This window comes from Balaenoptera physalus (genome assembly GCF_965194825.1).
Source record: "Balaenoptera physalus genome assembly, chromosome: 21".
Classification (NCBI taxonomy): Eukaryota; Metazoa; Chordata; class Mammalia; order Artiodactyla; family Balaenopteridae; genus Balaenoptera; species Balaenoptera physalus.
The window spans coordinates 35,213,920-35,241,854 of record NC_138902.1 but is presented as its reverse complement, the minus strand read 5'-3'; the positions used below and the strand labels follow the sequence as shown (position 1 = coordinate 35,241,854).

The 27,935-nt window shown below is 42.5% G+C and overlaps 1 protein-coding gene across 1 annotated transcript in view; it reads left to right on the top strand.

The window, feature by feature from the left end:
- The window catches only part of CSMD1 (CUB and Sushi multiple domains 1), a gene marked incomplete at its 5' end in the record, with an annotated part of 1,822,885 nt that extends 1,802,058 nt beyond the window's left edge, over nucleotides 1-20,827 (top strand). The window contains 7 exons of the mRNA XM_082444064.1: nucleotides 1,114-1,293; nucleotides 2,573-2,617; nucleotides 5,522-5,683; nucleotides 8,726-8,838; nucleotides 9,620-9,707; nucleotides 15,894-16,026; nucleotides 16,120-20,827. Of these exons, the coding sequence (XP_082300190.1) occupies nucleotides 1,114-1,293; nucleotides 2,573-2,617; nucleotides 5,522-5,683; nucleotides 8,726-8,838; nucleotides 9,620-9,707; nucleotides 15,894-16,026; nucleotides 16,120-16,279 (881 nt within the window). The 3' untranslated portion in view covers nucleotides 16,280-20,827. The remainder of the gene's footprint in view (nucleotides 1-1,113; nucleotides 1,294-2,572; nucleotides 2,618-5,521; nucleotides 5,684-8,725; nucleotides 8,839-9,619; nucleotides 9,708-15,893; nucleotides 16,027-16,119) is intronic.
- Between the last annotated feature and the right edge of the window lie 7,108 nt (nucleotides 20,828-27,935).

The window sequence follows — 27,935 nt, the reverse complement described above, 5'->3', positions numbered from 1 at the left end:
CTAGGTTAGACATAAAGACAAGTACAATGTTACACAAAAATCTTCTAATAGTATATAAGGTGTGATTTTTGTGTATTTATGTATCAGTATTATAAGATGTATATTTATTTCAAAGGTATCATCTCTATTCTGAATCTCTACTCAAATTATATATGTGGATATTATATAGAGAGATATTATATTGATACACACATGTACATCTATGTATGTATATACACGTATGTGTGTGTGTTTGTGTGTGGAACTAATAGGTCTTCATTACCTTGAAAGTTTGCTGAAGTGCAAAATATTAGGATACTTAAAATGATTGCATTCATGATTTTAATAATGTAAACTTATAATAATCGGTCAAGTCCTTTATTTGACACATAACTGCACACTTTATAAAGAATAAATTGAGATCTAAACATTACAACCTTATTTACTTCTAAATGATATTTTTAAAGGTAATAAGAATCTATATTTCAATTAATTTTCTAAACACACATTGAATTATGACCAAAATTAATTATTCATTTAACTGAGCATTAAATTTTCTAGTTGCCATTGGACAAAAATCAAAGCATATTTAAAAATACACTTTAATGTGTATGTGTTTAGTTTAAAGTACTGCTCTTTTAATAAAATTTAACATATTATTTATATTAATAGTATGTCAGAAGTGTTTATTTTTTTAGAAGTGTTTGTTTTAAAGCTATGATTTCTATTCTAAATTTCTACACATAATTACACACATATATGTAGAGAAGCAGATAGATAGATAGATAGATAGATAGATAGATAGATAGATAGATAGATAGATAGATAGAAAGTTAGATGATAGATATCAATAGGTAGGTGGAGAGATAGAGAGAGGGAGTGAGAGAGAAGGAGGAGGACAAGCAGAGGGAGGGAGGGGAGGGGAAGAGAGAGAGAGAGAGAGCTGGCAAACACCAAGGCTTTGTTGTGCTGAAAGCTGCAGCGACCAGAATGTCGGTGATATGTACAGCTCCTGTATTCTCAGTTTTAAATGGTAAACTGATTTCATAGCCATTTCCAGTTTTTTTGCTGTATTTCCTTAGACACATATGCTAAGGCTACAGTGGACTACTAATGGATTAAATCCCGTTTCAGCTCACGCCTGCCGCCAGCCTGAAACGCCAGCCCATGCGGACGTGAGGGCCATTGACCTCCCCACTTTTGGTTACACCTTAGTGTACACCTGCCATCCGGGATTCTTCCTCGCAGGTGGATCTGAGCACAGGACGTGTAAAGCGGACATGAAATGGACAGGGAAGTCACCTGTCTGTAAAAGTAAGTCACTGGTGAGACGTGAAAGTGGGTCCCTGCAGAGCAAGGATGAGTGTCAGTTGCCCATCAGGCTAGTGTCCAGGTTTAAGAGCCACAAGAAGTAGCATCTTGGAAGCAATGTCCGTCACCCCAACCAAATCCGTGCTTAATGTGTGTGAGCTGTGTGTATGCGAACATGTGTGTAGTCAGTGTTGGCTACAGTAGTGGCACAGACTAAGGAGATGTGCAGATTTCATTATTTGCAAATCACATTTTAAGGCAAAGAGAAACACATTTTGAGTTAAAAGGAAAATAATATACAGTATATTTTTGGAAAATGTATTTTTTAATGAAAATGGGCAAATATCACCAAATATTGGTGAATGTATAAAATTAAGTCTGTTATTTTTGAGACTGCAAGCTATCTGGCGGTGAAATATAAGTTTATGTGTTCTTGACATTGGTTCTGCTTTTTAAAATTACAAAAGCAATAACACGGAAATGATGCATTAATGAACTCACAAACTTGTGTATTTGCAAATAAGAGTAATAACTGAGTCAGATTTGATGGCAGCTAACCGTTCAGGTTCTCCACCAAACCCTGCTTAGTCATGCAGCGAGGACTAAGCAGCACAGACAGAATTACGGAGTGTGATAAAGCCCCTGCCTTTAGCTTTAGTTTCCTGGAGCCTGTCTGTAGCTCTCACGTTAGGAATTAAGACACTTATGTTTTTCCTTTGCCCCTCTCTCTCAGAAATAGCAAAATATACACTTTAAAAAAGTGATAATTTGTAGTTTGATGGAAAACTATAAAAGCAAAGAGATTATGAGTTAAATCTAAGTTGATAGACCAAGTTAAACATTCTGCAGGGAAATACTTTGATGTTATTGACTGTTAACTTGTGAGTTCACTGATTGGGTTGGGGACCTGGAAACCTGAGAAGGGTTATGAAGTCATAGTGATTTTTTGTATATTACCTTTCAGTTGGGGGCAGTAGATCCCAAACAGGAGTGACAAAGGGGTATAAACACCCTCATTTACAAGGCTCTCTGTTGTAACACACTAAATGCAAATGCACATGTCAGATCCAGATTGATTTCCACTACGAAACTCAGTTTTCCCACAAAAGCAAAGGATATTCTGCTGTGAATATAAGGGTTTAAAATGGATATGTGTAAGATATTCCTATTTTGTGCATTCAAGAAATCTGGAGAAAGGAACATTGCTTCAATTTGACATTTTTTCAAACTTATTCGAAAATAAATGTTTTTTGAAAGTGATAATTTGTCTTTTTACTTGTAGGTAAAGGAGTGAGAGAAGTTAATGAAACAGTTACTAAAACTCCAGGTTTGTATACCAGAACAGTTATAGATTTAAATCAAATAAAGTGATTTGTTCTCTCCTATACTCTGTGCAGTGAAACAAATTTTAACACGCAAATTTCTGATTCTGTTAGTTGATGAACAAGTTAATGCTTCAGTTATTTAAAACACCAAGCCTACACAGATTCCTCTTTCTCTCATAACTGTGGTTTGTTAATGGAACAATACTTAAAAGGAAAACCTTTGTCCTTGTCACATGCTGTTTTATTAAAAGGTGCCTTAGGCATTTTATAGGCAGAAATGGACATCAAATATTGACCCAGAATGTGGTATAATGGAGAGCCTTATAAAGAGGGTTGTGATTCTTTCCTCCAAATGAGGAAGTTACAGTAAAGGACGCTTTATGACAGCATCAGCTGTGAATTCGAGCAGTTCAAATGCAGGGCTCCATTTTTTTCCCCAAGTATCTCTGTAATTCAGACATCCTCTGCCTCCGAATATGTTAATTATCGCTTTTTGTTGTGTGTGGTACCTTGCTTAATGCATGCCATAGCAGATGGGAAAGATGCAGTTTTATTTCCTAACGAAGATGTTCATTACTACAAATCACCTGGCCTATTGTATCTATGTTATAAATTTAGAGAATATTTAAACAATACAATGTGTCCCCAAATTATAATATAAGTCAAACTTTAAAAAAAAGTTTAACAGAAACAGAAAACATTTATAAATATATAAGGTCCCTTTTCTGGGGTTTTCCTTACTCAGGTTTTCGCACTTGTTTCTCAGACATAAAGCTCCGTTCCAGGATCAAAGGTGGAAAGAGTATGTGGAATGCTATGGTTAAGTAACAGTGCTGGGTTTTGCATTTAATTCTTAGATGAGGCAAAAAGTTCCAACATAGTTAAAGGAATCCATCCAGTGTACACCGTGAAGTATAAAATCTACTTTAAAAAAAAACCTTCTGGAGTATTCTATGTAAATGTTATTTATACATATCAAATACAGAAATCAATGCTCTATACAGGCAACATATTCTTCAATAAAACGACACAGTCGTTGGTGCTGCTGGTGGTGCTGGCGGTGGTGCTGGTGGTGGTGGTACTGGTGGTGGTGCTGGTGGTACTGGTGGTGGTGCTGGTGCTGGTGGTGTGTTTGTCCTGTTCTGTTTGCTGCGGTGGTCGTGAAAAGTCTGCAGGCTCTTTCTGAAGCTGCAGACACCCCGTCAGCGTGCCTTACCCTCTCTGAAGGGAAGTGCTGATTCAACAGGGGTCTTTGTGTAGGAGGCACAATCTAGCACCTCCCCATCGGTGGTTACAGTACACTGCAAACCACCAGCAACAGGTCAGAGGACAGAGACCCGAAAAGATCATCTTCCACGTCCCCGATGGTCACAGCGGGACACAGACCAGCCACTGGGCAGACCAGCCAGGCCGACCCACTCGGATCCACCAACGAGAGGGACCTAAGTGCGAGGCCCAAACAAGTGCGTTCACAGCTCCAGTTGAGTGTATGCGTTCTGATTAGGGAAAGCAATCTTGACGTTGTTTTCCAGGCTGTTTATTTTAGAAAAGGCTGACAAGGCATTCGGGGCTCGCTGATTAAGAGTGTGGCTCAGTGATGCTGCTGATGACGGGCAGACCTGTTCAGTGTCACTGGTCAACCAGCAACTGTGTCAGATGCCTGTGTCATAGCTCTGCTTCAAACTTACTCAATTTTTAAAATTATTATTATTAGGAAGTTGGGTCCATCAAAGCCATAGGAAGTGATGACATCTGTTCTTCAACTCTTCTGTCACTAGGTGATGTCTTATAGGGTCAGCCTGTCTGGGAAGACGGGCAATGGGACTGGAAAGAAAAGGGACGCTATGCTTTGTCCTCCTCACCTGTTGCCATAAGTGCATTTGCTAAAAACTATGTTTAGGGAGACACAAATCTTTCTTTCCACCTAGGAAGTCCAACAATACGTTCTGACCAGTTCCACTCACGGTGGATCTTGTCCAGTTAAACAATTACACACGTCATGAGACAAAAAGCAAATAGAAATTTAGTGGCATCATTGATGTAGATTTATCTCAATTACCCTGTAAAATTTTATATCAATATTGTAAAAGTATCAGGATTTTATACATATTTATTAGCAGAAATGTGAAAAATAATTTTTTTTCTAACCAGTGAAAAGAGAGAATAGCTCAATAATCTTTGCAAGAATTCCTGTCCCAGATGACTTGTAATGTTTTAAGAAGACTTTCTGCCTTTTGTTTCTGAACTTAAAAGATGCCATCTGACATCATTTAATCTAGCTTTCTTACCAACACTGGACTATTTTTTATAAGGAGATTAAAGAGTAGAAGAGAGAGATGAGAGACTGGCTCTACTTACAAAATAAAGACCTCAAGAAATAAAACATCTTTGTCTTCATATGCTGGTCTGTGCAGTCATGGTGGTGCTTTGAAACGCAGGCTTTCTGAGGGCAGAAGGCTCCTGACAGATGCTGTCAGTTTTCTGAGCCTCCTAAGTCTTTCCAAAGTAAGTACACTTAGATATTAAATGGAGTATCAGTAGTGATCTTCCAGGTCAGTTTAATGTATTTATTAAGCCTGATACAATCTAACCTAATACTGGGAGTCCCACTTCACCCTACACTCTGGCCTTGCCAGACCTGGTAAAAGAGGTGTGCACTGGCATCTACAAGATTTTTCCGACCAGGTGACAGATGTGCATTTGCATCTCACAGTACTGTCCCTGCTCCCTGCTCGGGTCATCTGATTTTTACCCCTGCTGTGCAGGGACACGCAGGTAGACCATCTTTGTCTTCCTCACTGTCACTGCTGTGCTGTCTTACTGAACAACGTTATACCTTCTGTGTATTAGGGTATCTAAATGGAATTTTTCTGTGGGTGCTAACAGTCATCTTTTCTCCCCCACAGTTCCTTCAGATGTATTTTTCATCCATTCAGTGTGGAAGGGATATTATGAATATTTAGGGAAAAGACAGCCTGCAACCCTAACTGTTGACTGGTTCAACGCAACAAGCAGCAAGGTGAACGCGACCTTCGTTGAAGCCGCCCAGGGGGAGCTGAAGTTGGCAGGTAGGTGCCGAGGGGTTTCATTAACCCCGACGTGAGCAGGGGCAGACCCTCCAGCTTCTCGCAGAGAGGGCACCAACGCATGTTAAGTGCTGGTTAACGTTACCTTGGCTTTGCATCTGCTGCGTCGCACTGGATCATCTCAGTAACCACGACAGGGTGGTACTGCTGTCTCATTTTAAAGATTACAAAACCAGTACAGAAGAGTGAATTAATGAGCTCAAGGTGACACACAGATCGTCTTAAGTCAAAGATGTAAGATTTATGTCCAGATATTCATGTCTCCAGAATTCATTCTTTTGCTGTTCTCTCTCTCTCTCTCTTTTAACTCATTTGCTCCTGGTGAGTTTTTATTGATGTATCTCAGTTAATAAAGCAATAGCGCTGATTTATATGCCAGACACGATTTTAAGTGCTTTATATACATATTGTCCTTTTCGTTCTTACATCCATCTTGTGGTATATTCTTATTAAACACCTTTTTTTTTTTTTTTTTTACTGATTAAAAAAGAGAGACACTCAGGGAAATTCAGTGGCCTTGCTAAGTGGATACGACAGAAGTAGGATTTGAGCTCTGCCATCAGAATCTCAGCGATTAGAATCTCGAGCTCAGGCTCTCAACCAGTAAGACACAGAATTACCTTCATGACTGAATCTAGTGCGTTTTGTTTTTTCAGTTATCTCACTTCTGACAACCATGTGCCTTTTTCTATAGACTGACTCCTGAAGGGATCAGACTCTGAGTTGTCCACAAGCCCCAGCAGTGGTTCTGAACACCAAGGGGCCCCCGATGGCACGCACACACTCACTAGTTACTAGACAGACACAGATTCATCTCTAGAAAGTATGAGAGCAGGTCAGGACTCCTCCCCATCCCTCACGTCTCACGTTCCTGCTTCCTTGGATGGGAAAACATCTAAAACTGGTACACATACTCTGGATTTAGGAAAAGAAAAATAATTCATACTCAAAGATTTTTAAACAGGTACATATTTATGAATTCGTAGTCCAGGGGCCCCAAAATTGCTTTGCATCTTGACCCTGTGAATGTGTAAATGATTTAGACCAGGTGCTCAAATCTGGTCCTGTGTCAGAATAAATTGAGACTTTGTAAAACATTCAGATTTCTTAGGCTCACCCATCTCCTTTAGATATTATTTCTCTTCGTGGAGTTTGGATTTTCTTTTTCCCAAAGAAAATGCTCTAGTGTGATTTTGATGCAACTGATGTCTGTGGATAAGTGTTGGGAAATCTCTCGTTTGGATTTGGGAAAGCGGGTGGATCAAGGGTTGTTCTGGCTGAGCCCCAAGTGGATATAAGTCCACCTGCCATGTGCGTTCTGATGAGGAGGGGGTGTGGACAGGAAGGGAAACTAACATCCACGGAGGGCCAGCTGGGGCCCTGGTGGTCTGCTGAGCGCTCTCATTTAAACACCGTAAAAGTTGCCTCATACATAGTTTATTTCTGCTGACAGTATATAGAAGTGGGGTTCAGAGTTTTAGAGGTTAAACTGGACGCCAGAAACACAGAGCTGCTGATGGTGGGCATGATGGAGCCCAAAGTCAAGTCCTTAGGTGGTCGTTCTTGTCCGTGGGTCCCCTTCCATCCTGTGTGATGGGCCAGTGGAGACTCTTTCTGCGATGTTAGAGTTTCACTTCTCTAATGGGAGTTGTTGGGAATGAACTGCTGGAGTCCCTGAAGCGAACAGCGTGATTTTCCCTTGAACCTGCCTCTCTACACAGAAGACATTTGGGTTCATTATTGTTATTTAATATATGTTTGTTTCTTTGTTTCTTTACTTATTTATTTAGTTCCTCCTCTGAGTAGGGAACTAGCCGTAGCTGCAAACACATTCTCCCCCTTGCCACACCATGACACCTCTGGGCAATGCCACTCAGCAGTCATTCCGAGGAGCTTATGAGTAGCTAAGAGGTGTGACTGTCAGTCACTTCACGCCCAGGGTCTCGCGGGCTCCACAAGTATGTCCGTCACACTTTGGCCACCCTGCTGCTCATTTCATTTTAGTAAGTGCAATTCATCTGCATAAGTAGCTATATTTGGGGTTATTGTTATGGTCTCTCTTTTTTTATATTGATTTAGAAATATTTATTTTTTTCCCATGTTGAAATTTTATGATAATTTTGTACTAACTCCCCATGTGTCTTTTCAACATAGTTGTCTTTATCACAATTGTCATTTTTTAGTGATTCAATATTTTTTTTAATAAATTTATTTATTTTTGGCTGCATTGGGTCTTTGTAGCTGCGCGCGGGCTTTCTCTAGTTGCCGCAAGCGGGGGCTACTCTTCATTGTGGTGCGTGGGTTTCTCATTGCGGCAGCTTCTTTTGTTGCAGAGCACAGGCTCTAGGCGCGCGGGCTTCAGTACTTGCGGCAGGCGGGCTCAGTAGTTGTGGCTCGCGGGCTCTAGAGCGCAGACTCAGTAGTTGTGGCGCACGGGCTTAGTTGCTCCGCGGCATGTGGGATCTTCCCGGACCAGGGCTCAAACCTGTGTCCCCTGCATTGGCAGGCGGATTCTTAACCACTGCGCCACCGTGAAGCCCATGATTCAAGATTTTTATAGATGAATTTCCATTTAAAGTTATTATAAAATATTGGCTATATTCCCTGTGCTGTGCAATATATTCTTGTAGCTTCTTTAGTTCATACACAGTAGTTTAATCCCCTAGGTTATGGTCTCTTTTTTTCCTACATACTCCTGTCCTCAGAAGTGAGTAAAATATGAATAAAATGCTGGGTTTAAAAAATTAATGAACTGAATGCATATTACTTTTGTTCTTTCTGTGGGGTAAAGATGTTGAATTGAGTGAAATAGATGATACTTAAAGATAAGACAAGGACTTTCATAAGAAGTGATTTTTAGGAAAAAAGTACTGAAGCTAAAATTTAAAAATAAAAATATTAATCTCTGTGATTTAAAACATTATCATCTCTGTACCATATTCCAAATCAAATGGATCGAATGCCTGCGTTACTGACTCATAAGCATTCCCACGTTGTAAGAATAACCCCCTGATCGTTTCCTAGGCGTTTACAAGAAGGAAGAGGCCCACTTACTTCTGAAAGCTTTTCAGATTAAAGGCCCAGTGGACATTTTTGTCAGCAACTTTGAAAACGACCCCTGGGGGCTGGATGGCTACGTGAGTACTCCCTGGGCGGGGTTTCTAATCACCGCGTCTGCGCAGCGCTGGGGGCGCCTGGGGCGATTCCTTTCCGAGAGCACCTGGTCAGGTCCTGTCTGCCCCGTGAAAACTCAGCCGGCCCTCATCCCAGCTGCGTGGCCACTTCACCCCTTCACTGTATGATGGAAGAAACCTGTCTCTGAAATGAGAAACAAACTGTCCAGGAGCAAATGGGCTGTTCCTGCCAGAGAGCTTAGATCCAGACCACATCCCACCGTAAGGGTGGGGACCAAACTCCTTCCAAGGCCACTGGTAACCACCCCGAAAGTTCTAAAAGGTAGCATCCCCAGATAAACAGAGACTTAAGACACCCCCTTCACTTTCTTCCTTGCAAGTTAACCCTTTGCTTCTGCTTTAATTCATCATCTAACTCGAGGGTAAACGGCCTCACGTGAGGTACACGAGGCAGTAGTTGTGACACAGCGAGTTTTACATAATGTAGGTTCTGACGTAATTCATATGTGTGTCCCCGTTTACCAAGGGTACTTAACCTATATATATGTTGTAAAAAATTACTGTTTTTGAGATCAAAACAAGAGAGAGAATTTATTTGTTAGTTGAAGTTCATGTCTGTATTTTTCAATTTCTAACTATAAGTGGGTCACTTGAAGAAATGACAAATTTTTTTAAATAGTTAACCTTTACTTTCTAAATAGAAATAATATTTATATTATGATAAAAGAAGAGATTATCATTAATCCTTGTTATGCATTGTTTTTTCCTTTTCGTGCGTTATCAGGTATCATCTGGACTTGAAAGAGGAGGATTTACTTTCCAAGGTGACATACATGGAAAAGATTTTGGGAAGTTCAAGCTGGAAAGGCAAGGTACACTGCACTTACGTTGTTTTTCAAAGCAAATATCAGGTTGGCTTTCAGATGATTAAGCTGAGTGTGATGGAAAGGGCATGACTCTGAAAGAAACAGAAACAAAAATAATGGAAGAGACTCACATATTTTACAGCTGGATGAAAAAAAACCCTTCTTTTGAATAGCAAAATAGACAATATCAGCTGCAATAAATATGCCAGACATGGAATTAATATACAAAGAGATATTTTGAAATAAGGGGAAAAAGCAAAGATGAAACACAATTAAAGAATAAACTACATTACCTTAAGAAAATTATAAGACTAACTAAAATGTCCAACAAACTATGAAAAGATCTTTAACTTCAAAAATATGTATTATGACAACAAAGATCATTTTCAGCTATGAGAATGCCAGCGTTTCTTAAAAGTGATTTGGGGTGGGCAGTAGAAACAGGCACCTGGGTGTTCATTTTGGTGGGTGTATGAGTAGACGTGTACAGTTTGACGGTATTCTTTCATCGACAGTTCGATCCCTAAAATTTTAAATCAGACAAGGGTGACCATTATTTTTTGCATATTCAGGTAGGTCTACAGCAGGACTACTTTAAATAGTTGAAATTAGAAATAATCTGTGTATCTCACACATCTATCATAAATAAATTGCTTACATCAATAATTTTATACAATGTGTTACATTAAAGAGAAAACAATTTAATTCAGTATATTTCATTAAAGAAACAAAGATAACATATGATGTAGAAAGGTGTTCACGACTTAGTTATGAGAAAAAAGTTTGCTCTAGACAGACAGACGGGGCAGCTATGCCTGTTTTCCTTCTTTATCTCTTTCTCAAATACTTGATTACGTCTCAGTAATCAGACAAGAAAAGTGTATGAAGAACAATCACTAGATGTGAAGCTTACCTCATCTATGTGCTAGTTTTGTAATCCAGGATGAATTATAATATTCTTGAGCCTATTTCTTCATCTGAAATCTCAGTAGAGAAGTCAGTTCCTGGTTGCTGTGAAGATTAAGAGTCAATATGAGGGTTTGCTTTGTGCTAAAGCTCTTTTCACACATGTCTTTACTTGTGTTGCTACTAACACAGATGAGAAGATGCATTTTTTTGTAATGAGATGAGCTCCGCATTTCTCCTGAATAGTATCAACTACTTTATACTTTACTTACGGAATGCTACTAACATTAATTTTATAGAGAGGAATATTGCTATGTAGGATTTGATGCCAGAGCAGCCTGTCAGAGGAGCACGAGTGTAATATTTGGTGATGATTGTCACTGATGAATTCATTTCATAAAACTTTTATCGGGGACTTCCCTGGTGGCACAGTGGATAAGACTCCACGCTTCCAATGCAGGGGGCCCGGGTTCAATCCCTGGTCAGGGAACTAGATCCCACGTGCATGCTGCAACTAAGAGTTCGCATGCCACAACTAAGGAGACCTGGAGCCGCAACTAAGGAGCCTGACTGCCACAACTAAGGCCCAGTGCAACCAAATAAATAAATAAATACATAAATATTAAAAAAAAAAACTTTTATCAATATACCGGGGGATTCCAAAGGAAATATATACCAACCTGTTTAATATCATGCTTAAAAAGCAAAAAACTTGACCAAAAGGGACATTTAATCATAAAATACTCTAAATCCACCTTTCCAAGCTAAGAACTTTTAAATAGAAGAGCTTTAACTTACAATGTCTGTGTTGGCTGAGATGATTTTTTAAATGGGGTTGTATTATTTTGAGGTAATGAAATAGACCAACACGAATGATGGGTGAAGTTTTCTTTTGCTCTGAGCCAAACCCTGTAGTTATTTGCCCTCCTTTCTCCCCGATGCACACGCTCTAGTAATTTTGTCTAAGGACACCCCAGCAAGCTGTGCACGATACTCTGTGGATGTCTGCGTTTACTCATCCAATGAGCCTGACCCAAACCGTCACTTTGCTATTGCAAATTTTCTTTGCATTGCCCCATTTCTTTTTAATCTAACAAAATAACAGCTTGCTTTAACAAGTAATCTTTCTTCTCATGTGATGATGAGCTTATTGTCAAGAAAAACAATTTGCCTCACAAAATAATTTGAATCACAAGCGAGTCTCCCATTCAACTAATTAGAAACGTCTATGTTTAAGTAATACTTCAACAACAACCATTCATTTAAGAATTATGGCTACACTCTATTTTTATGGTTAAAAATAAACAACCTCTTAATTGTCTCCAGTCAGTAGATAAACTGGAAAAAAATGTGATTATCATTAAACGGACACTAAACCAAGTTAGTTTGAAAGACAACTCTGATGCAAAAACTTGTATAAGAAACTGAAAAATAAATTGGTTTTCCCATTAAAATTGAATCCCCTCCCCCAAATATACACAATCAGAATGGGAGAAGGTGCAAGCCATGTATCTAACAAGGGACTTGTGTCCAGAATGTATAAACCCTTACGGCTAAACAGTACATAGGCAAATAACCTAACTAAAACATTGGCAACGAATTTAAATAGACATTTCAACAAAGACATAAAAATGACCAATAAGCCAATGAAAAGATCCTGAACATCATTAATCATTAGGGAGACACAAATCAAAACCACTTCACACCCACCAGCACGGCTCGGATCATAAAGACAAACCAGTGGAGGCAAAGCTGTGCAGAAACTGGAGCGCTTGTACTTTGCTGATGGGAAAGTACCGATAAAAATGGCGCAGCTGCTGTGGAAAACAGTCTGGTAGTTCAAGTAGGTAAAACATGGCGTAACCACAAGATTCAGCAGTTCCACTCCAACATGTATAGGCAACAGAACTAAAAACATGTTCACACAAAAAACTAGTACACGAATGTTTATACCAGCATTTTTCCTAATTGTCCAAATGTAGAAACAACCCAAATGTCCATCGACTAATGAATGGAGCAACAAAATGTGGTGCATCCACCCGATGGAATATTATCTTGAAAACATTATGCTAAGTAAGAGAAGCCATTCACCAGAAACACATATTGTATGATTGCATTTATATGCAGTATCCAGAACAGGTGAATCTATATAGACAGAGAGTGGATGAGTGGTTGCCTAAAGCTGAGGCTGGGGTACGGAGGATGAGGAATGACTGTAAGGGTACCGCTTTCTTTTAGGGGAGACAGCAGTGTTCTCACATAGATTGTGGTGATCCTTGCAGCACCAAAACCCCCAAGTTTTCATAGTAAAAAACCCCTTGAATTGTATGTATGCATGGAAAGGGTGAATTCTGTAGTATGTGAATTTCTCTCAATAATGCTCTTTAAAAAAATTGAATGGCTCAGCCTATAATGTGAAAAGATGCTCACCTTCATTCTTAAGACATGGAACTGAGAAAATAACTACATGCCGTGTTTGGTTTATTAGCGAGTAGTGGTAATAATAGGAAAGGAGGGGCAATGGAAGGAAAGGAGGGAGGTGGAGAGGGAGGGGGAAGGAGGGTGGCAGGTAGGTGGGGTACAGCCATCCAGGTGCCTCCTAAGACAGTGGTTGGAGTGAAACTGGGACCCCACTTTGGAGAGCAAGTAGGTAAGACTTAGCAACACTACAAGTTACACATTCTGCTAGGCAATGATTCTACTGCTTAGAATTTATCCTGTATATTCAGACTCCTGCTGATGTATCGCTGTAGAAAAAGAACTTCATGGCGGCATCATAGAAAAAGACCTAGAAATGGCCTAAACGTTCTTCAACAGTAGATTGGCTAAATAAATTCTGGCATAGCCAATTAATAGAATACTGCACACGTGAAAACAATTAAATTCATATGCACAGATGGAAGAAACTCACGAATATATGGTTAAGTTTAAAAAGCCAAATACAAAAAACGTAAATAGTATCCCCATATTTTAGGAAAGTAAGAAAAGAGAAACAATCATATATATTAGTAGTACATTATGAAAAGGACACTAAAACACAAAAGCAAAAACAAACACCTCGTCAATCATAAAGAGGAAAACTAGTGTAAAGGGCAAGGAGTGACCCTTTATTTCCATCATCTTTATAGTATTTGTTTCTGTATCTGCTTATGCCCTTTTAATTAATATCATGTGCATGCATTACCCTTTAAATTATTAAAACACAGGTAAATAATTGAAATTAACTAGGAGCTCCAGACAGCATAATAATATCAGAGTAAAGTCAGGAGTTTAATTCACAAAGACCTTTTATGTCGCCCTGTGTTATGATGTGAGGTCTCCTGCGGCAGGTCCATTATCCAGGATTTTATTAATTGGAAGTCTGATATCTATTATAGCCAAAAATATATAGTCTTGTTTGCAGGTAACAGAAAATAGCTTTCGTTAATTTAAGCAGGCTACAAATTTATTAGAATGAGGCAAAGAGATGCACAGAATTATAAACACTTGGAGAATGAGCCATGGTAATTTATGGAAACCATCGGATGTTGAACTACTCCAAAGACAGTACCATTTTTTCATTCCTCAAATATATATTGAGCAACTGTTGTGTTCAGGTTCTACTGTAGTCCCCGGGCACTCAAGAGGAAAGCTGGCCAAAAAACTGCCCTGGCGTAATGCAACTTACATTCTAGTAAATGTGGGTCCTGGGAAGTTTTTGCTACGTGCCACGCATTGTTCTAAGTAGTGGAGATCTGACATTTAACTCTCACGACAAAACCATGGAGTTGGTGCCCTTTGAGCCGCACCGCATTTCTCCCTGCTGGACAGCGCCACCCCTGGTGGCTGCGTGTTTCTGCTGCGCGCTGCTCCTGGACTGGCCGGTGGTGGCTGGAAGCACCACCAGGGAGCGCTTGATGTGATCCCCAGGGCTCTAGCCCCACCCCACCCCAGCCTCACCACAGCCTCAGGACCCAATTCTAAACCGTCTTAGGAGCCTCTGCATCACTTGTGCCAAACTCGATGCCTGGGGGCGGCGGGGAGCTTCCCATTGGCTTAACTCTGCTCACATGCCCATCACCTGGATGCTGAGATTTAGGAGAACAAGTATATGGCGTTTTCCCCTTGCATGGCAGCTGGTGAATGCATCTGGAAATGAAAAATTAAATCTGATTCATGTGTGCTGATACAGAAGGATCGCCAAAAGATATGGTTAATTTACAAAGTGCCAACATCCAGGATAAAATACATTTATATTAGACCTGAGGGTGGTAGGGCGTAGCATAATCCTGCATCTGTTGAAGGAGATGACAAATAATATTTTTAGGCTTTTATGTGAAAATTCAAGATTTTTTACTTTAAAAGCCTATTTAATTATTTTAAATATTTGATTGTTTCTTTGTATCTGTGGTTTGTAAAAAATAAAAAAAGAAACAAGAAACATCCCATAAATTCTGGATATATACTTCTAAAACAAGGTCAGCTTCTTTCTAACAATTCTGCTGTATTCAGATGACCCCAGTCATAATTGATCACTAACGTGCATTGAGTGGTTCCATGCAAGTAAGCCAAATACATTTCAAATTGCAGTTTATAAGTAAATTCTTCAAGAATCAACTGCATTATTTGGCAATAAATGCTTTCTGATTTGAATTTTTAATGTTTGTATCTTTCTCAGTGTCGTGCATGTATCTGCCACTGCACAGATACGGAGAGTTAATGATTATATCACCTTCGTGATGTTTGAGATGTTTACGCCTGCCTTCCCTTCTAATTGACAGAAATCATATTTTTGTGTCCGCATAGAAGCCTGCTTCGTAACACCGAGTTGCATTCTTCGATCATTTCTAAACTCTGTAGTGCATTTCGGAATCTACCCGAATAAAGGGAGATGGCACCTTGATGCTCACCTATATGATGAGTGTGACGCCCTCTTTATAGAGAGCTGGGCTCTTTATGTAACTTCAGTGGCACATCTTGCTGAGGCTGCGTCTCAGAGCAGGAGGCAACAGGAGACACTCGCCGTCCCGTAGAGAGACGCGGCCGCGCGCACGCGGTGTCCGCAGCCCCGGGGGAGGTCGGGCGACGGCGCCTTTGCCCCGCGCGCAGGGCGGATGCGAGCCTCTCCCGGCGTCGCTGCGCGTCAGCGAGCGGGAAGCGGGCTGCGCGTCTTCGCCATCGGGAAGGTGGGCCTCCGGAAGGGAGCCCCGGCGGGTCCGCCGTGTGCACGCGCTCCCACGCCCGCCGCAGAGCGCCCCGGGCAGGCTCGGGGCCCGACTGCAGGGTAAAGGCTGCTCTCTCTTCCAGGCGCCCGAAGCTCGGCTCCAGACCCCGCGCGCCCTCAGCGCGGCGCCAGCAGCGGCTCCGTCGCGGCCGCCATCCTGGCCCCGCTCTCCGCGCTCGTTCTCTCCGGGCTCGCGTTTCACCTCCACAAGCACAGGTAACGTGGCGACACCGCGCTCGCGGGCGTCGCGGCTCCTCCTGAGGCCCTGCGGCCCTGACCGCTCGTCCCCCCTTTGCCTCTCGCCCGCAGAGCGAGGCCGAAGGTCCAGTACAACGGCTACGCCGGCCACGAGAGCAGCAACGGGCAGGCCTCCTTCGAGAACCCCATGTACGACACGAACTTGAAGCCCACCGAGGCCAAGGCCGTGCGCTTCGACACGACCCTGAACACGGTGTGCACCGTGGTGTAGCGCTCGGGCCGGCCGCCCGTAGCCACTCCTCTGACGCGGACGGCGGGGACCACAGGGGCCACAGGGCCTCCCTCGCCCCGCTGCCCCGCCGCCGACGGACCCCGTCCGGGAAGCGGCCCCCGGCCTCCCCTCCCCGGTGGCCTCCGGGCGCGGTGACAGACGGTAGCACCGCGGTGTGGGTTTGGTTTGTTTTTCTCAATCCCCATGAATACGAATATTCTGGAGAAAAAAAAAAAAAGCCCTCTTGAAGAAGACCCCTTTCTGGTAGCCGCACACACCTGCAGACGCTTCACGCCGTCCCTGCCGAGACCGGACGAGCTTCGAGGGACCCGCAGTCACCTCGGGGTCCATCCCCAGGGCCATCTGCAGATTTCCCACTCAGCTGTTCTCTTGCAGAAGTTTTGATGCACAATTTTTTGCACTAGTGTGTTCTGAATGACTAAGATTCTGATAAATAAACTATTCACACGGGGTTTCCACACACTCTCCATTGTATATAAGCTGTCAAGCTAAGCATCCCACCCGCAGGGTTTAGTTGGCGCGTTAGAAAAAGAAAACACAGCCCCAGTTACGGCACAGGTTTTAAAAGGAAAAAGAGTATTGAAGAGATTTATTTTATTATTGCTTTCTTTTAGCTTCATAGATGTGCTGAATTCACTGAAAATGTCCGATGAGGAAAAAAAGAGGCCTTTTTATTTCCCACGTGTTTTCTTTAGTCCTGTCACCTCCCGTGATCGTCGCTCTCACGCTACTTCCGAGCAGGTTTGCAGCATGTTCTGTTTGCCGTGTACAGATGTGAATAGTAATTTATTTTAGTCGCTCACACTCAGAACCTGTGGGTTTTGGCTCACAGCACGGTCTTCCCTTGCGCATTGTGATTTTTTCCTTTCGCTGCCATCACTGGTATCGCGTTGAAGGACAGTGAACCACAGTAGCCCCGGAATATAGTGGAAAAGGTTCAGGATCAAGTGTTCCTTTAGAGGCAAGGAAAAGTCACACCCACTCTTCTTTCCCGATGACTTAATTTATGTATTACTTAGTCTTTTGTTTCATGCTTTATAATTCCAGATGGAAAGAAAATTTCAGTGACTTTTCAAGTTTAAAATCCATCATAGGTAAATTATGAATTGCAGTATAAATAAAATAGGTGTGATTCCCCCCACGTGGATAAAATCCAAACACGAAGTAGAAGATGCGGCAATGAGAATTCAAAAGTGAAAAACAAAACAAGAAGTCAAGATCACAGCTCATTCTTTCAGAAGTTTCGATCTCAGCATCTTAGTCGCTCTCACCCACTGGGCGCCCACTGTTCTGTTGCCTGTTTGAAGGGGCACAGCCGTCAGGAGGCACGGCCAGCCTCCTCTGGTTCCCCCGGCCTTTCACACCCCACAGCGTTGAACTCCAGGGTACTGTGCTGAGTTCTCTGCTCCTTGCCCTCTGGCCAAGCTGGCCACAGGACCGAGATCTGTTTTGCAGCCTGGAGTCCTTACGGCTGTTTCTCCTTAGACCAGAGGAGGTCAGCCAGAGCCAAGCTCCTAACACACCCAGGGAGCCGAAACAAAGAGAAAACGGGAGGAAGTTTGTGTGCAGGGGAGAACAGGGTTACTATACATACGAGGTGTATATATATACATACATATAGATAAATATAATATCGTGTACATATGCGGTTTGACTCATTCAAACTAGGTGCAAAATGCTGACTTCAGAGTCTGAATTAATGTCTCTCCACATCCCCGACCTGCTTGCTGGTCAACGACGTTACGAAACCCTGAAACGACAGGACATACATACATACCAGAAACCACAGATCAGATTAGACATGATTCTCCTTTGTGTGCAAAGTCAGAGTGTCCTCGGTTGCCAGGTGGGAGCATGTTATTTAAAAAAAAAAATACTCCATGAAATTTCCTTGCGAGAATTCTGCCTAGTTTCTTCCCAGGGTGTGTGCAGTGTTAATCAGATTCCTGCGAGGTGTTGGAGGGTCCTGTTCAAGCCGTCGGCAAGTGCGCTCTCTGGGTTCGGGCTGGAAGATTCTTTCCGGAAGCAGCCAGAGCACGTGGAGGGCAGGAGCCCCTCTGACAGGTTCTGTGCTTCAGAGCTGTTCAAACTGCTGCTTGTCCCACACATCTTGCCTTTCTTCAGGCTAGCTGCAATAATTTTTTTCTCCTGTAAAATATTTTGTAAACAACCACAAAAAAAGCTACTATAAAAAAGGGGAAAGAACGCTGGCATTATGATCAGGAAAACCATCGTCATCCCCCCATCCATCCGTCTCGCCACCCCGCCACATGCTGCTGACATGAAGTAGGTGCAAACGACCTTTTTGTACAGAGATATATTTTTTATGAAGAATTTGTAAAATTATTAAATATGCTGTAATTTTTTGATTAATGTAGGTAACTTGTTAAAAAATAAATGTTTTTACAATACAAAACTGTAATTTTCCCAATAATGTACAATGTACCATCTCTAGCTGACGTTCAGTTCTGATCCTATTACACATGTATTAATATTAAAGTGACCTGTTAAAATGAACAGTATCCTTTTTGTCAAAAAAAAATTATACAGAGAGTGTAATATAGCCTGTGCAATGCCACCTATCTTTAAAGCAAATCAGAGTTCTAATTAAATATTTAATTTTAGATTTCTATTTTTCAGTGTGAATTTATTTTATCTTTAATAGGTGCATGCGAGTCTCTGGAAGGGAAGGAAGAGAATGAACATGTCATTGATGGGCTTTCACTTTATTTAGGACGAGGGTCGATGTTTTCCCAAGACACAGCATCACCGTCATGGTTAATAAATAGCACATTTATGAAAAGCCGTGATACAGAGAACAGCAACGTGGAAGCTGACAGAATTCTTGACAGTTTTTGCCTTAAAGTCAATGAGAGCTTTTAGTTCCCTCCAACCCAAAATCAAGCCTAAATTTTTATGATAAAAAAAAAATTGGGGGCTTGCCTGGTGGCACAGCGGTTAAGAATCCGCCTGCCAATGCAGGGGACATAGGTTCGAGCCCTGGTCTGGGAAGATCCCACATGGCCGTGTAGCAACTAAGCCCGTGCACCACAACTACTGAGCCTGTGCTCTAGAGCCCACTAGCCACAACTACTGAAGCCTGCACTCTAGGGCCCATGAGCCACAACTACTGAGCCTACGCTCTAGAGCCCACGAGCCACAACTACTGAAGCCCGTGCGCCTAGAGCCCGTGCTCCGCAACAAAAGCCACCGCAATGAGAAGCCCGCGCACCGCCACGAAGAGTAGCCCCCACTCGCTGCAACTAGAGAAAGCCTACGTGCAGCAACGAAGACCCAACGCAGCCAAACATAAATTTTTTTTTAAAAATTGGGAGTTCTTTCTGTAGGCCTTCACAACACTGAAAACGCCACGTAAGAAAATTATAGACAGATCTCACGGAACATTTCACGGATCACGAGTGAGGAAGGCTCAGGGCATCACCCCTCAGAGCACCTTTAGAGTTCAGAGCCAGCTCCCACTCCCTCCTGGGCTGGCAGAAACAGTGCTTTCCCGGTCCTTAGTGGCCCGTCAGGCGGGATGTCTTGCAGTTAAGCAGAATGATATACTGATTTTCCTGAGAATCAAATTATTACAAAATAAAAAACAACCAATAAACAAAAAAATAGCCCCAGCGTGGCATCCAAGTAACAGTTTTGACATCCAACCTAGAGTCTGGGTCTTGGTGTACCCGCGGATGCCTTTAAATGCTAAGGATTAGGACCTACTATGCAGCAGACACAGCTCCAGATGCCCGACATACATTCAACATAGTCTAGCAAAGTAGGTTTTACCACTTTGATTTTATAGATGACCAAGCAGAAATGCAGAGACATGAGTGACATTACCCAAGTATGCACAGCCCGGCAATGCTGATATTAGAGGCCAGTTTTCCCTTGCTTTAACTTTCTTCTTTTTCACCGAAAAATCGTGATTAAATTCATCAGTGTTCCCTTTTTCTGCAATTAAAAATGTCACTCTAACTGTAAATATATGTTTTGTTACGTCTGGTAAACAATGACCACAAGCTAATTTCAGGAGAAATAAATACTGCGTGTGATCAGCTGTAATACCCCCAGCACTGCTCCTATGTGATACATCTGGGAGCTCTACGATTGGCCTGTGTGATAGCCTGTCTAACACGCTGACAGCACGTGAGAGTTTACTCCTCACTGACCCCTGCCTCGGGGCGCATCTTGAAGACTGACCGGGAGTTACCGAGTCTCCTGTGTCTGGAGGGTTCGGGATGTGGCCGCCCGTCCAGCACCGAGGAGGTCCTCCAACAGCCGCTGAATCTGAACCAGCTGTGGGGCTCGCACACTCGTTCTGGCCCCTTCCTGTGACGGCCCGTGAGTTTTCCACACTCTCACCACCCGCCCGGCGAGCCCACCACCTAGTGATGCGGCCCTTCGTCCCCAGCCGGGGCTCCTGACAGCACGGGATAAAACCTGACTTGCTCCTTGTCTGGGTTGGACAGCTTTCACAGGACGACGGGGTTTCACTGAGGCAAGGGAGCCCAGAGCAGCAGCGCCCGTCTCTCTGGACGTCACCGTTCGTGGAACCGGCCCGGGCCAGGCGCTGGGCCGTCTTCTTGATCCTGGGCGCCACCCCACACCTTTCCGAAATTCCTTTTCTATTTTCTCCAAGTCAGTCACGCTCGGTGCTTCCACCGCTGCGCGGGAACCCGGCGGACGTAACTACAGTGGAACAGATTTAGAAGGCGCCTCCCGCTGACCCACCCTCGGGGCTCAGCCCCCGGCTGCCGTGGACGCCTCCGGGCTCCGGGCTCCGGGTCCCGGGATGGACGCAGCTGCCAGGGAGGCCGGGCGGGGGTTGCGAAGCGCAGCGCCTCTCGCCGAATGGAATCACCCCCTGCAGCTGCGTCCCGGCCTTTGCGCGCAGGTGGCAACCAGGGGACGGTGCCCTGTAGCTTCGTCGAGTGCAGGCTCCACCGAGGGTCACAAGGCAGCCACTGGGAGGCTCTTCATTACGGAGGCACTGGGGTCGGAAGGGCAGCGCGCGGTCTGCGGCACTGCGCGGGAGGCCTGGTTGAGTTTGTGCACAGGGTCGCACAGGGTCCCTACCTACCGGCCACGGGGTCCCGGATTCCGGGGCTTATTCATCCCGCGATTGGGAGACCTCGCGCCCTTGACCGCGGCTCGTCGTCTCCCCCGCGCCCGCACCCACGGTCCTCCCGGCCGGAGCGGAGGAGGTTTGCCCGCGGGGGTCAGAGGAGGGCGGCCCCGGGCGCGCAGTCGGGTCCCGGGTGCCCGCTCCCTGCCGGCACCCAAGCCCAGCACCTCTGATCCGACGCGGCCGTGGCTTCCCCTCTTCCGTCCCAGAGAAATGGTGTCTGCAGCCCAATGTTTCCATCAGCAACACAGAGCTACGTGACTTGATCGGAGTTTCGTCGATTTGGCCACAGTGGCTAGTTTTGTTTGTTTTGGTTTGGTTTTTTGGGGGGAGGGGGGCAGATGGATCCGGAGCCCGCGGGCTTTGTGGGGCGGCAGAGCGTTTTGCTCCGCGAGGTCCTCCTGGCCCCCGGCCACCTGACCGTCCTCCCTCGGCCTTCGCGGCTCTGAGACCCCAGGGCCGGTCTGTCTTGCGTCTCCTCATCGCCCGGCGGGGACGGCGGAGCCCAGGACGGGGCCCTCACCTGCTGCGGGAGCGCAGCCGACCTCAGGCCTCAGGCAGAGACCGGGCGCTCCTGCGGAGCTGGGCCGCGTCCCCGCGCCGCTGCTGAGGCGCGCGCCGGGGTCCCTGGAGCCTCAGTACATGCTGCTTCTCTCGGGCGCAAAGAGGAATGGGCTTCCAGAACATGCTCAACAAATGAATCACTAAAATATCAATTTTATCCTACTTTTTACTTGCTCGGTAAAAGTAAAAAGAGTTTGGAAATACCATGTCTTGGGGAAGGTGGATATAGTAACTAGATCTTCTTACACATTATTGGTAGGAATTTAAATTAAGACCTTACAGGATCAATTGGGTAAATAACCGGTCCTAAATATTCTCACCCCAGAAAAGAAATTGTAATTATGTGACATGACACTTGGCACGGTGGTGATCATTTTGCAATAATGTATCAAATCAACAGGTCCTGCGGCTTAAATCTACACAATGTTATATGTCAATTGTATCTCAATAAAGCTTTAAAAATTCCCTCCGCGGAACAATTCCACTCTAAGTAACGTATCATGATACAATATGCTCTGAGGACGAGGGGCATGTGTACGCTCCAGCCCCGCTCCTGAGAGTGAAATACTGGCAATAAGGTAAAAAAGCCATTGGTAGAGGAGAGATTAAACATGGCACAGCTCTATGATGGAATACAATGCAATTAGATAAAGAAGAAGGCAGTGTAAGGTGTGCCGATATCTAATGATGTACAAGATTCATTTAAAGTGAAAAAGCATCACGCAGAGCTGGGTTTATGATACACTTGGATGTGTGTGCCCGCAGATGCTCTGGAAGAGTATTTAAGAAATGGCAGCAGTGGGTTTCTCCGCTAGGGAATCCGAGGGAATGAGGGGGAGGTAAGGAAGAGACACACCTCACTCCCTGCAGCTTTCTAACCTTCGAACGTGCATGTGCTGCCTACTCAAACAATTGAATACATTTTCCTCAATTAAATAAAAATAAACGCATACACTGTTGTTAGACTCTTGTGCCTGCCTCCCATGATTTGATCGCCAATATAGGAAGAGCGATAATCCTGATTTTAAACCTGGTGCCTCCTGTCTTGGCTCAGGAGCACTAACAGCACGAGTAAACAGTTCATCACGGGGAGTCACTCACCACAGATGAGCGAGAGCCTGGGTCCAGCAATGTTCCCCAGATGGTCAGCCTTTCTCCTCCAGTGTTGCTGGAAGTTCATGGTCATTAAAAAGTCCAGCTAAACTATTATTTTCTCTCCATGACATGGTGTATACTGGAAAATTCAAGACAGCACTAGAAAGAAAATTTAAAACAAAAAAAGATGGTCAACAACAGCTACTAGAAGCCGAAGTTGGGCCAGTTAAAAATGTGAAGAAATACTCCATATTCAAAGTTTGTTCTCCATGGGCTATGACTGCATCTTATCCCATATAACTGTCCTGGCTAGACACGACTCACTCTGAGCAACTCTTTAGAGCAGATAACTTCAGTATCTTCAGTGAAGATATATAAACTTCAGTGAAGTTTATAAAATCCACTCATTTGACAAGTTTTTATGGAGCATTTACTAAATATTAAAACTTAGATTAGGTCTGGATAGCTCAACATAAAAAAAGCAGAGGCCAGGCTCCTTAGAAAATTACAGTCCAAGCAGAGGCAGATACATAAACAAATAGTTACAGTAAAGTACGGTACATGCATTTTTCTGTATTTGCACAGAGTAATGCATTATAGGACCAATGGGAAAGGATGCCTAAATATCTCTGGAGGCAGAACAGGGGGGCAGATTATTAAGGAAAACTTTCCCAGGAGCTGTGGCTATTAATGGAGCCCTTCTGTTGCTGGAATCCTAGTGTCCCTGTGCCTCCTTAGTAGATGAATGATACCAGTGTCCCATTAGCATCAATATTCCACCTCTATTGGCTCAGTGGCTCCCCCTGCAACTTTCAGTTTGTTAGTCCTAAAAAATACAGCCCCTATCTATTTTGGGCATCCCTAGAGCTTGCCTTACACATGTTTCCAAGGTCTTCCATTTCACATGTTCTGTGATGTTTCTTTACTCCTGCTGTTCATCAGTGATTCATGTAAGGAAAGGGAGCTTCTCTCAACATGCTTGCCCTTTACCTCATGACTGCAGACTGGCTGCCATTGCTCCAGTCATTACAGCCATGTTAGGCAGGAAGTTCAAATGTGTGAGGTAAAGAAAAGCTGACACCAGCCTTCTTTTGTATCAAGAAAGCCAACAATTTCACAAAGCTCCCCATCTCCCCCCACCACCTCCAACAAACTTCCATTTCCATCTCATGACCTAGAATCTGGCCACAAGCCACCCACAGATGCAAAGGAAGCTGGAAAAATAGACAACAGGAACTTCCAATAACATTAAGACTCATCACCTGGGGATCGGTCAGCAAGTCCCCAATGACAATGTGTGTTTTGATGGTAACAAAAATAACGAAGATAAATTGCTTTAAGACATTTTTTTCCCTTTGAGAATAAATAAAGGATCCCACATGTTTACCTCTCTAAATAGAAATCAGACTCTAAGACTTAGTCGTGGGGATCAAGTCTCACTCACTCAGCAATTTTGCATCTTTGTAGGATCTCATGATGCATTTTACTTCTCTCTAGCCCACCTTCCCCCACATTTTTTGATAATTCAAGGCTTTAAAACAAAATGACACAGACAAAAATAAGCTTATGAATACATGCACTAATTTAAAGAAATTTCTTTATGGGTAGTGTAGCAGTAGTTCAGTAGTGTCCCACCACTAGACAGAATGTACATAAATAAGATTTTAGTGGGAAAATGATTTACACTGAAGTTACCTTTTCTTATTGTTCTGGGGAAACGTGTGTGTGTGTGTGTGTGTGTTTAAAAGACTTAAGCAGATGTTTTCAAAAAGAAGAGTGGCAGCATTATAATAGTGCAAGCCTCTGTGAACATTTAAATGTGTTGGCACATGGCTTTTATTACTCAGAGAGAAATTTAATGGCTTATGGAAAGATCAAACATACGTTGTTCTAGCTGTCAAATCAACTTCAGAAGTAGTTACATAGCTTCCTACGTATTTGTTTTGAGTTGCAGGTAGAAAAACGAATTCTCTTTCTCTTATTACTGTGTTTGAGTCATAGATTCTAGTGGCAAATCTGAAATAAAAAGAAGACCTGAGCTTTAGAGCTTTGTATCAATTTTATTCAAATGTCTATTGAAATTTTTCAAAAAAAATAGTCAAATATATATTTATGCTTTAAGGCATTATTCACACCCAAGTAATATTTAGCTGGTGATGTCTGTAAATTAAAACTAATTATGTAAGAAAGTCATAGACTATTTATGAAATGCATTTGCATTAACTACTAACCATGGAAGGGAAGAAAAGTTTATCGTTTTAAACAGAATGTGACAGAAACAGTGTGGCAGTAAAATAACTGCAAGTTAATACACTGAAGTGCTATTGTAAACCAGTTCAACGAGAAGAAACAATCAGCCTGTTTCCCAAAGCTGGTGAGGCTACAGTAAAACTGACATGTCTCTATATGTATGTAATTTGGAATATAGTTTGGCAATGTGGATCAATACTCTTTATGGTGTTGACATAATTTGACCTGTTGACATTATGGATGAAACCAAATCCTGAAAAATAAATCTGAAAGAAGACAAAACACAAGCCTATACACTAGATAGGTAGATATCAATATAATAGATGGATACACGTGTATATTTGTAAATGGCTAAATGGCAAAAATAAATGAAATAAATATTTGAGAGCAGAAAAATGTCACATAACTTAAACTGAAATTGGAGAAATACTATACAGCCATTAAAAATATTAAATAAAGACCCCATAGCATCATAATGTAGTTACGAGGCACTGTGAAATTTAGAACTGATTTATGCGATAATTATAACTGGAAAGCCATCGCATGACATAAGTATAGACCAGAAAAAGCAGGAACTAGAGGCTTGCTTGTCTCATTTGAGGGAAGCAATTATGGATGTTTTTATTTCCTTCTTAAATATTTCATTGGGTTTTCTGTAATGTTTTGTGTGTGTGTGTGTGTGTGAATCTTTATTTTGTTTAATTTAATTTTTTTAGCAGTCATGTTGCTTTATTTTTTTTCTTTTATTTTTTTATACTGCAGGTTCTTATTAGTCATCAATTTTATACACATAGTGTATACATGTCAATCCCAATCGCTGAATTCAGCACACCACCACCACCCCCTGCAGCTTTCCCCCCTTGGTGTCCATACGTTTGTTCTCCACGTCTGTGTCTCAATTTCTGCCCTGCAAACCGGTTCATCTGTACCATTTTTCTAGGTTCCACATATATGCGTTAATATATGATATTTGTTTTTCTCTTTCTGACTTACTTCACTCTGTATGACAGTCTCTAGATCCATCCACGTCTCCACAAATGACCCAATTTCATTCCTTTTCATGGCTGAATAATATTCCATTGTATATATGTGCCACATCTTCTTTATCCATTCATCTGTCGATGGGCATTTAGGTTGCTTCCATGACCTGGCTATTGTAAATAGAGCTGCAATGAACATTGGGGTGCATGCGTCTTCTTGAATTATGGTTTTCTCTGGGTATATGCCCAGTAGTGGGATTGCTGGGTCATATGGTAGTTCTATTTTTAGTTTTTTAAGGAACCTCCATACTGTTCTCCATAGTGGCTGTATCAATTTACATTTCCACCAACAGTGCAAGAGGGTTCCCTTTTCTCCACACCCTCTCCAGCATTTATTGTTTGTAGATTTTCTGATGATGCCCATTCTGACTGGTGTGAGGTGATACCTCATTGTAGTTTTGATTTGCATTTCTCTAATAATTAGTGATGTTGAGCAGCTTTTCATGTGCTTCTTGGCCATCTGTATGTCTTCTTTGGAGAAAAGTCTATTTAGGTCTTCTGCCCATTTTTGGATTGGGTTGTTTGTTTTTTTAATATTGAGCTGCATGAGCTGTTTATATATTTTGGAGATTAATCCTTTGTCCATTGATTCGCTTGCAAATATTTTCTCCCATTCTGAGGGTCGTCTTTGCGTCTTGTTTATGGTTTCCTTTGCTGTGCAAAAGCTTTGAAGTTTCATTAGGTCCCCTTTGTTTATTTTTGTTTTTATTTCCATTACTCTAGGAGGTGGATCAAAAAAGATCTTGCTGTGATGTATGTCAAAGAGTGTTCTTCCTATGTTTTCCTCTAAGAGTTTTATAGTGTCCGGTCTTACATTTAGGTCTCTAATCCATTTTGAGTTTACTTTTGTGTATGGTGTTAGGGAGTGTTCTAATTTTATTCTTTTACATGTAGCTGTCCAGTTTTCCCAGCACCACTTATTGAAGAGACTGTCTTTTCTCCATTGTATTTCCTTGCCTCCTTTGTCATAGATTAGTTGACCATAGGTGCGTGGGTTAATCTCTGGGCTTTCTATCTTGTTCCATTGATCTATGTTTCTGTTTTTGTGCCAGTACCATATTGTCTTGATTACTGTAGCTTTGTAGTATAGTCTGAAGTCAGGGAGTCTGATTCCTCCAGCTCCGTTTTTTTCCCTCAAGACTTCTTTGGCTATTCGGGGTCTTCTGTGTCTCCATACAAATTTTATGATTTTTTGTTCTAGTTCTGTAAAAAATGCCATTGGTAATTTGATAGGGATTGCATTGAATCTGTAGATTGCTTGGGGTAGTATAGTCATTTTCACAATGTTGATTCTTCCAATCCAGGAACATGGTATATCTCTCCATCTGTTGGTATCATCTTTAATTTCTTTCATCAGTGTCTTATAGTTTTCTGCATACAGGTCTTTTGTCTCCCTAGGTAGGTTTATTCCTAGGTATTTTATTCTTTTTGTTGCAATGGTAAATGGGAGTGTTTCCATAATTTCTCTTTCAGATTTTTCATCATTAGTGTTTAGGAATGCAAGAGATTTCTGTGCATTAATTTTGTATCCTGCAACTTTACCAAATTCATTGAT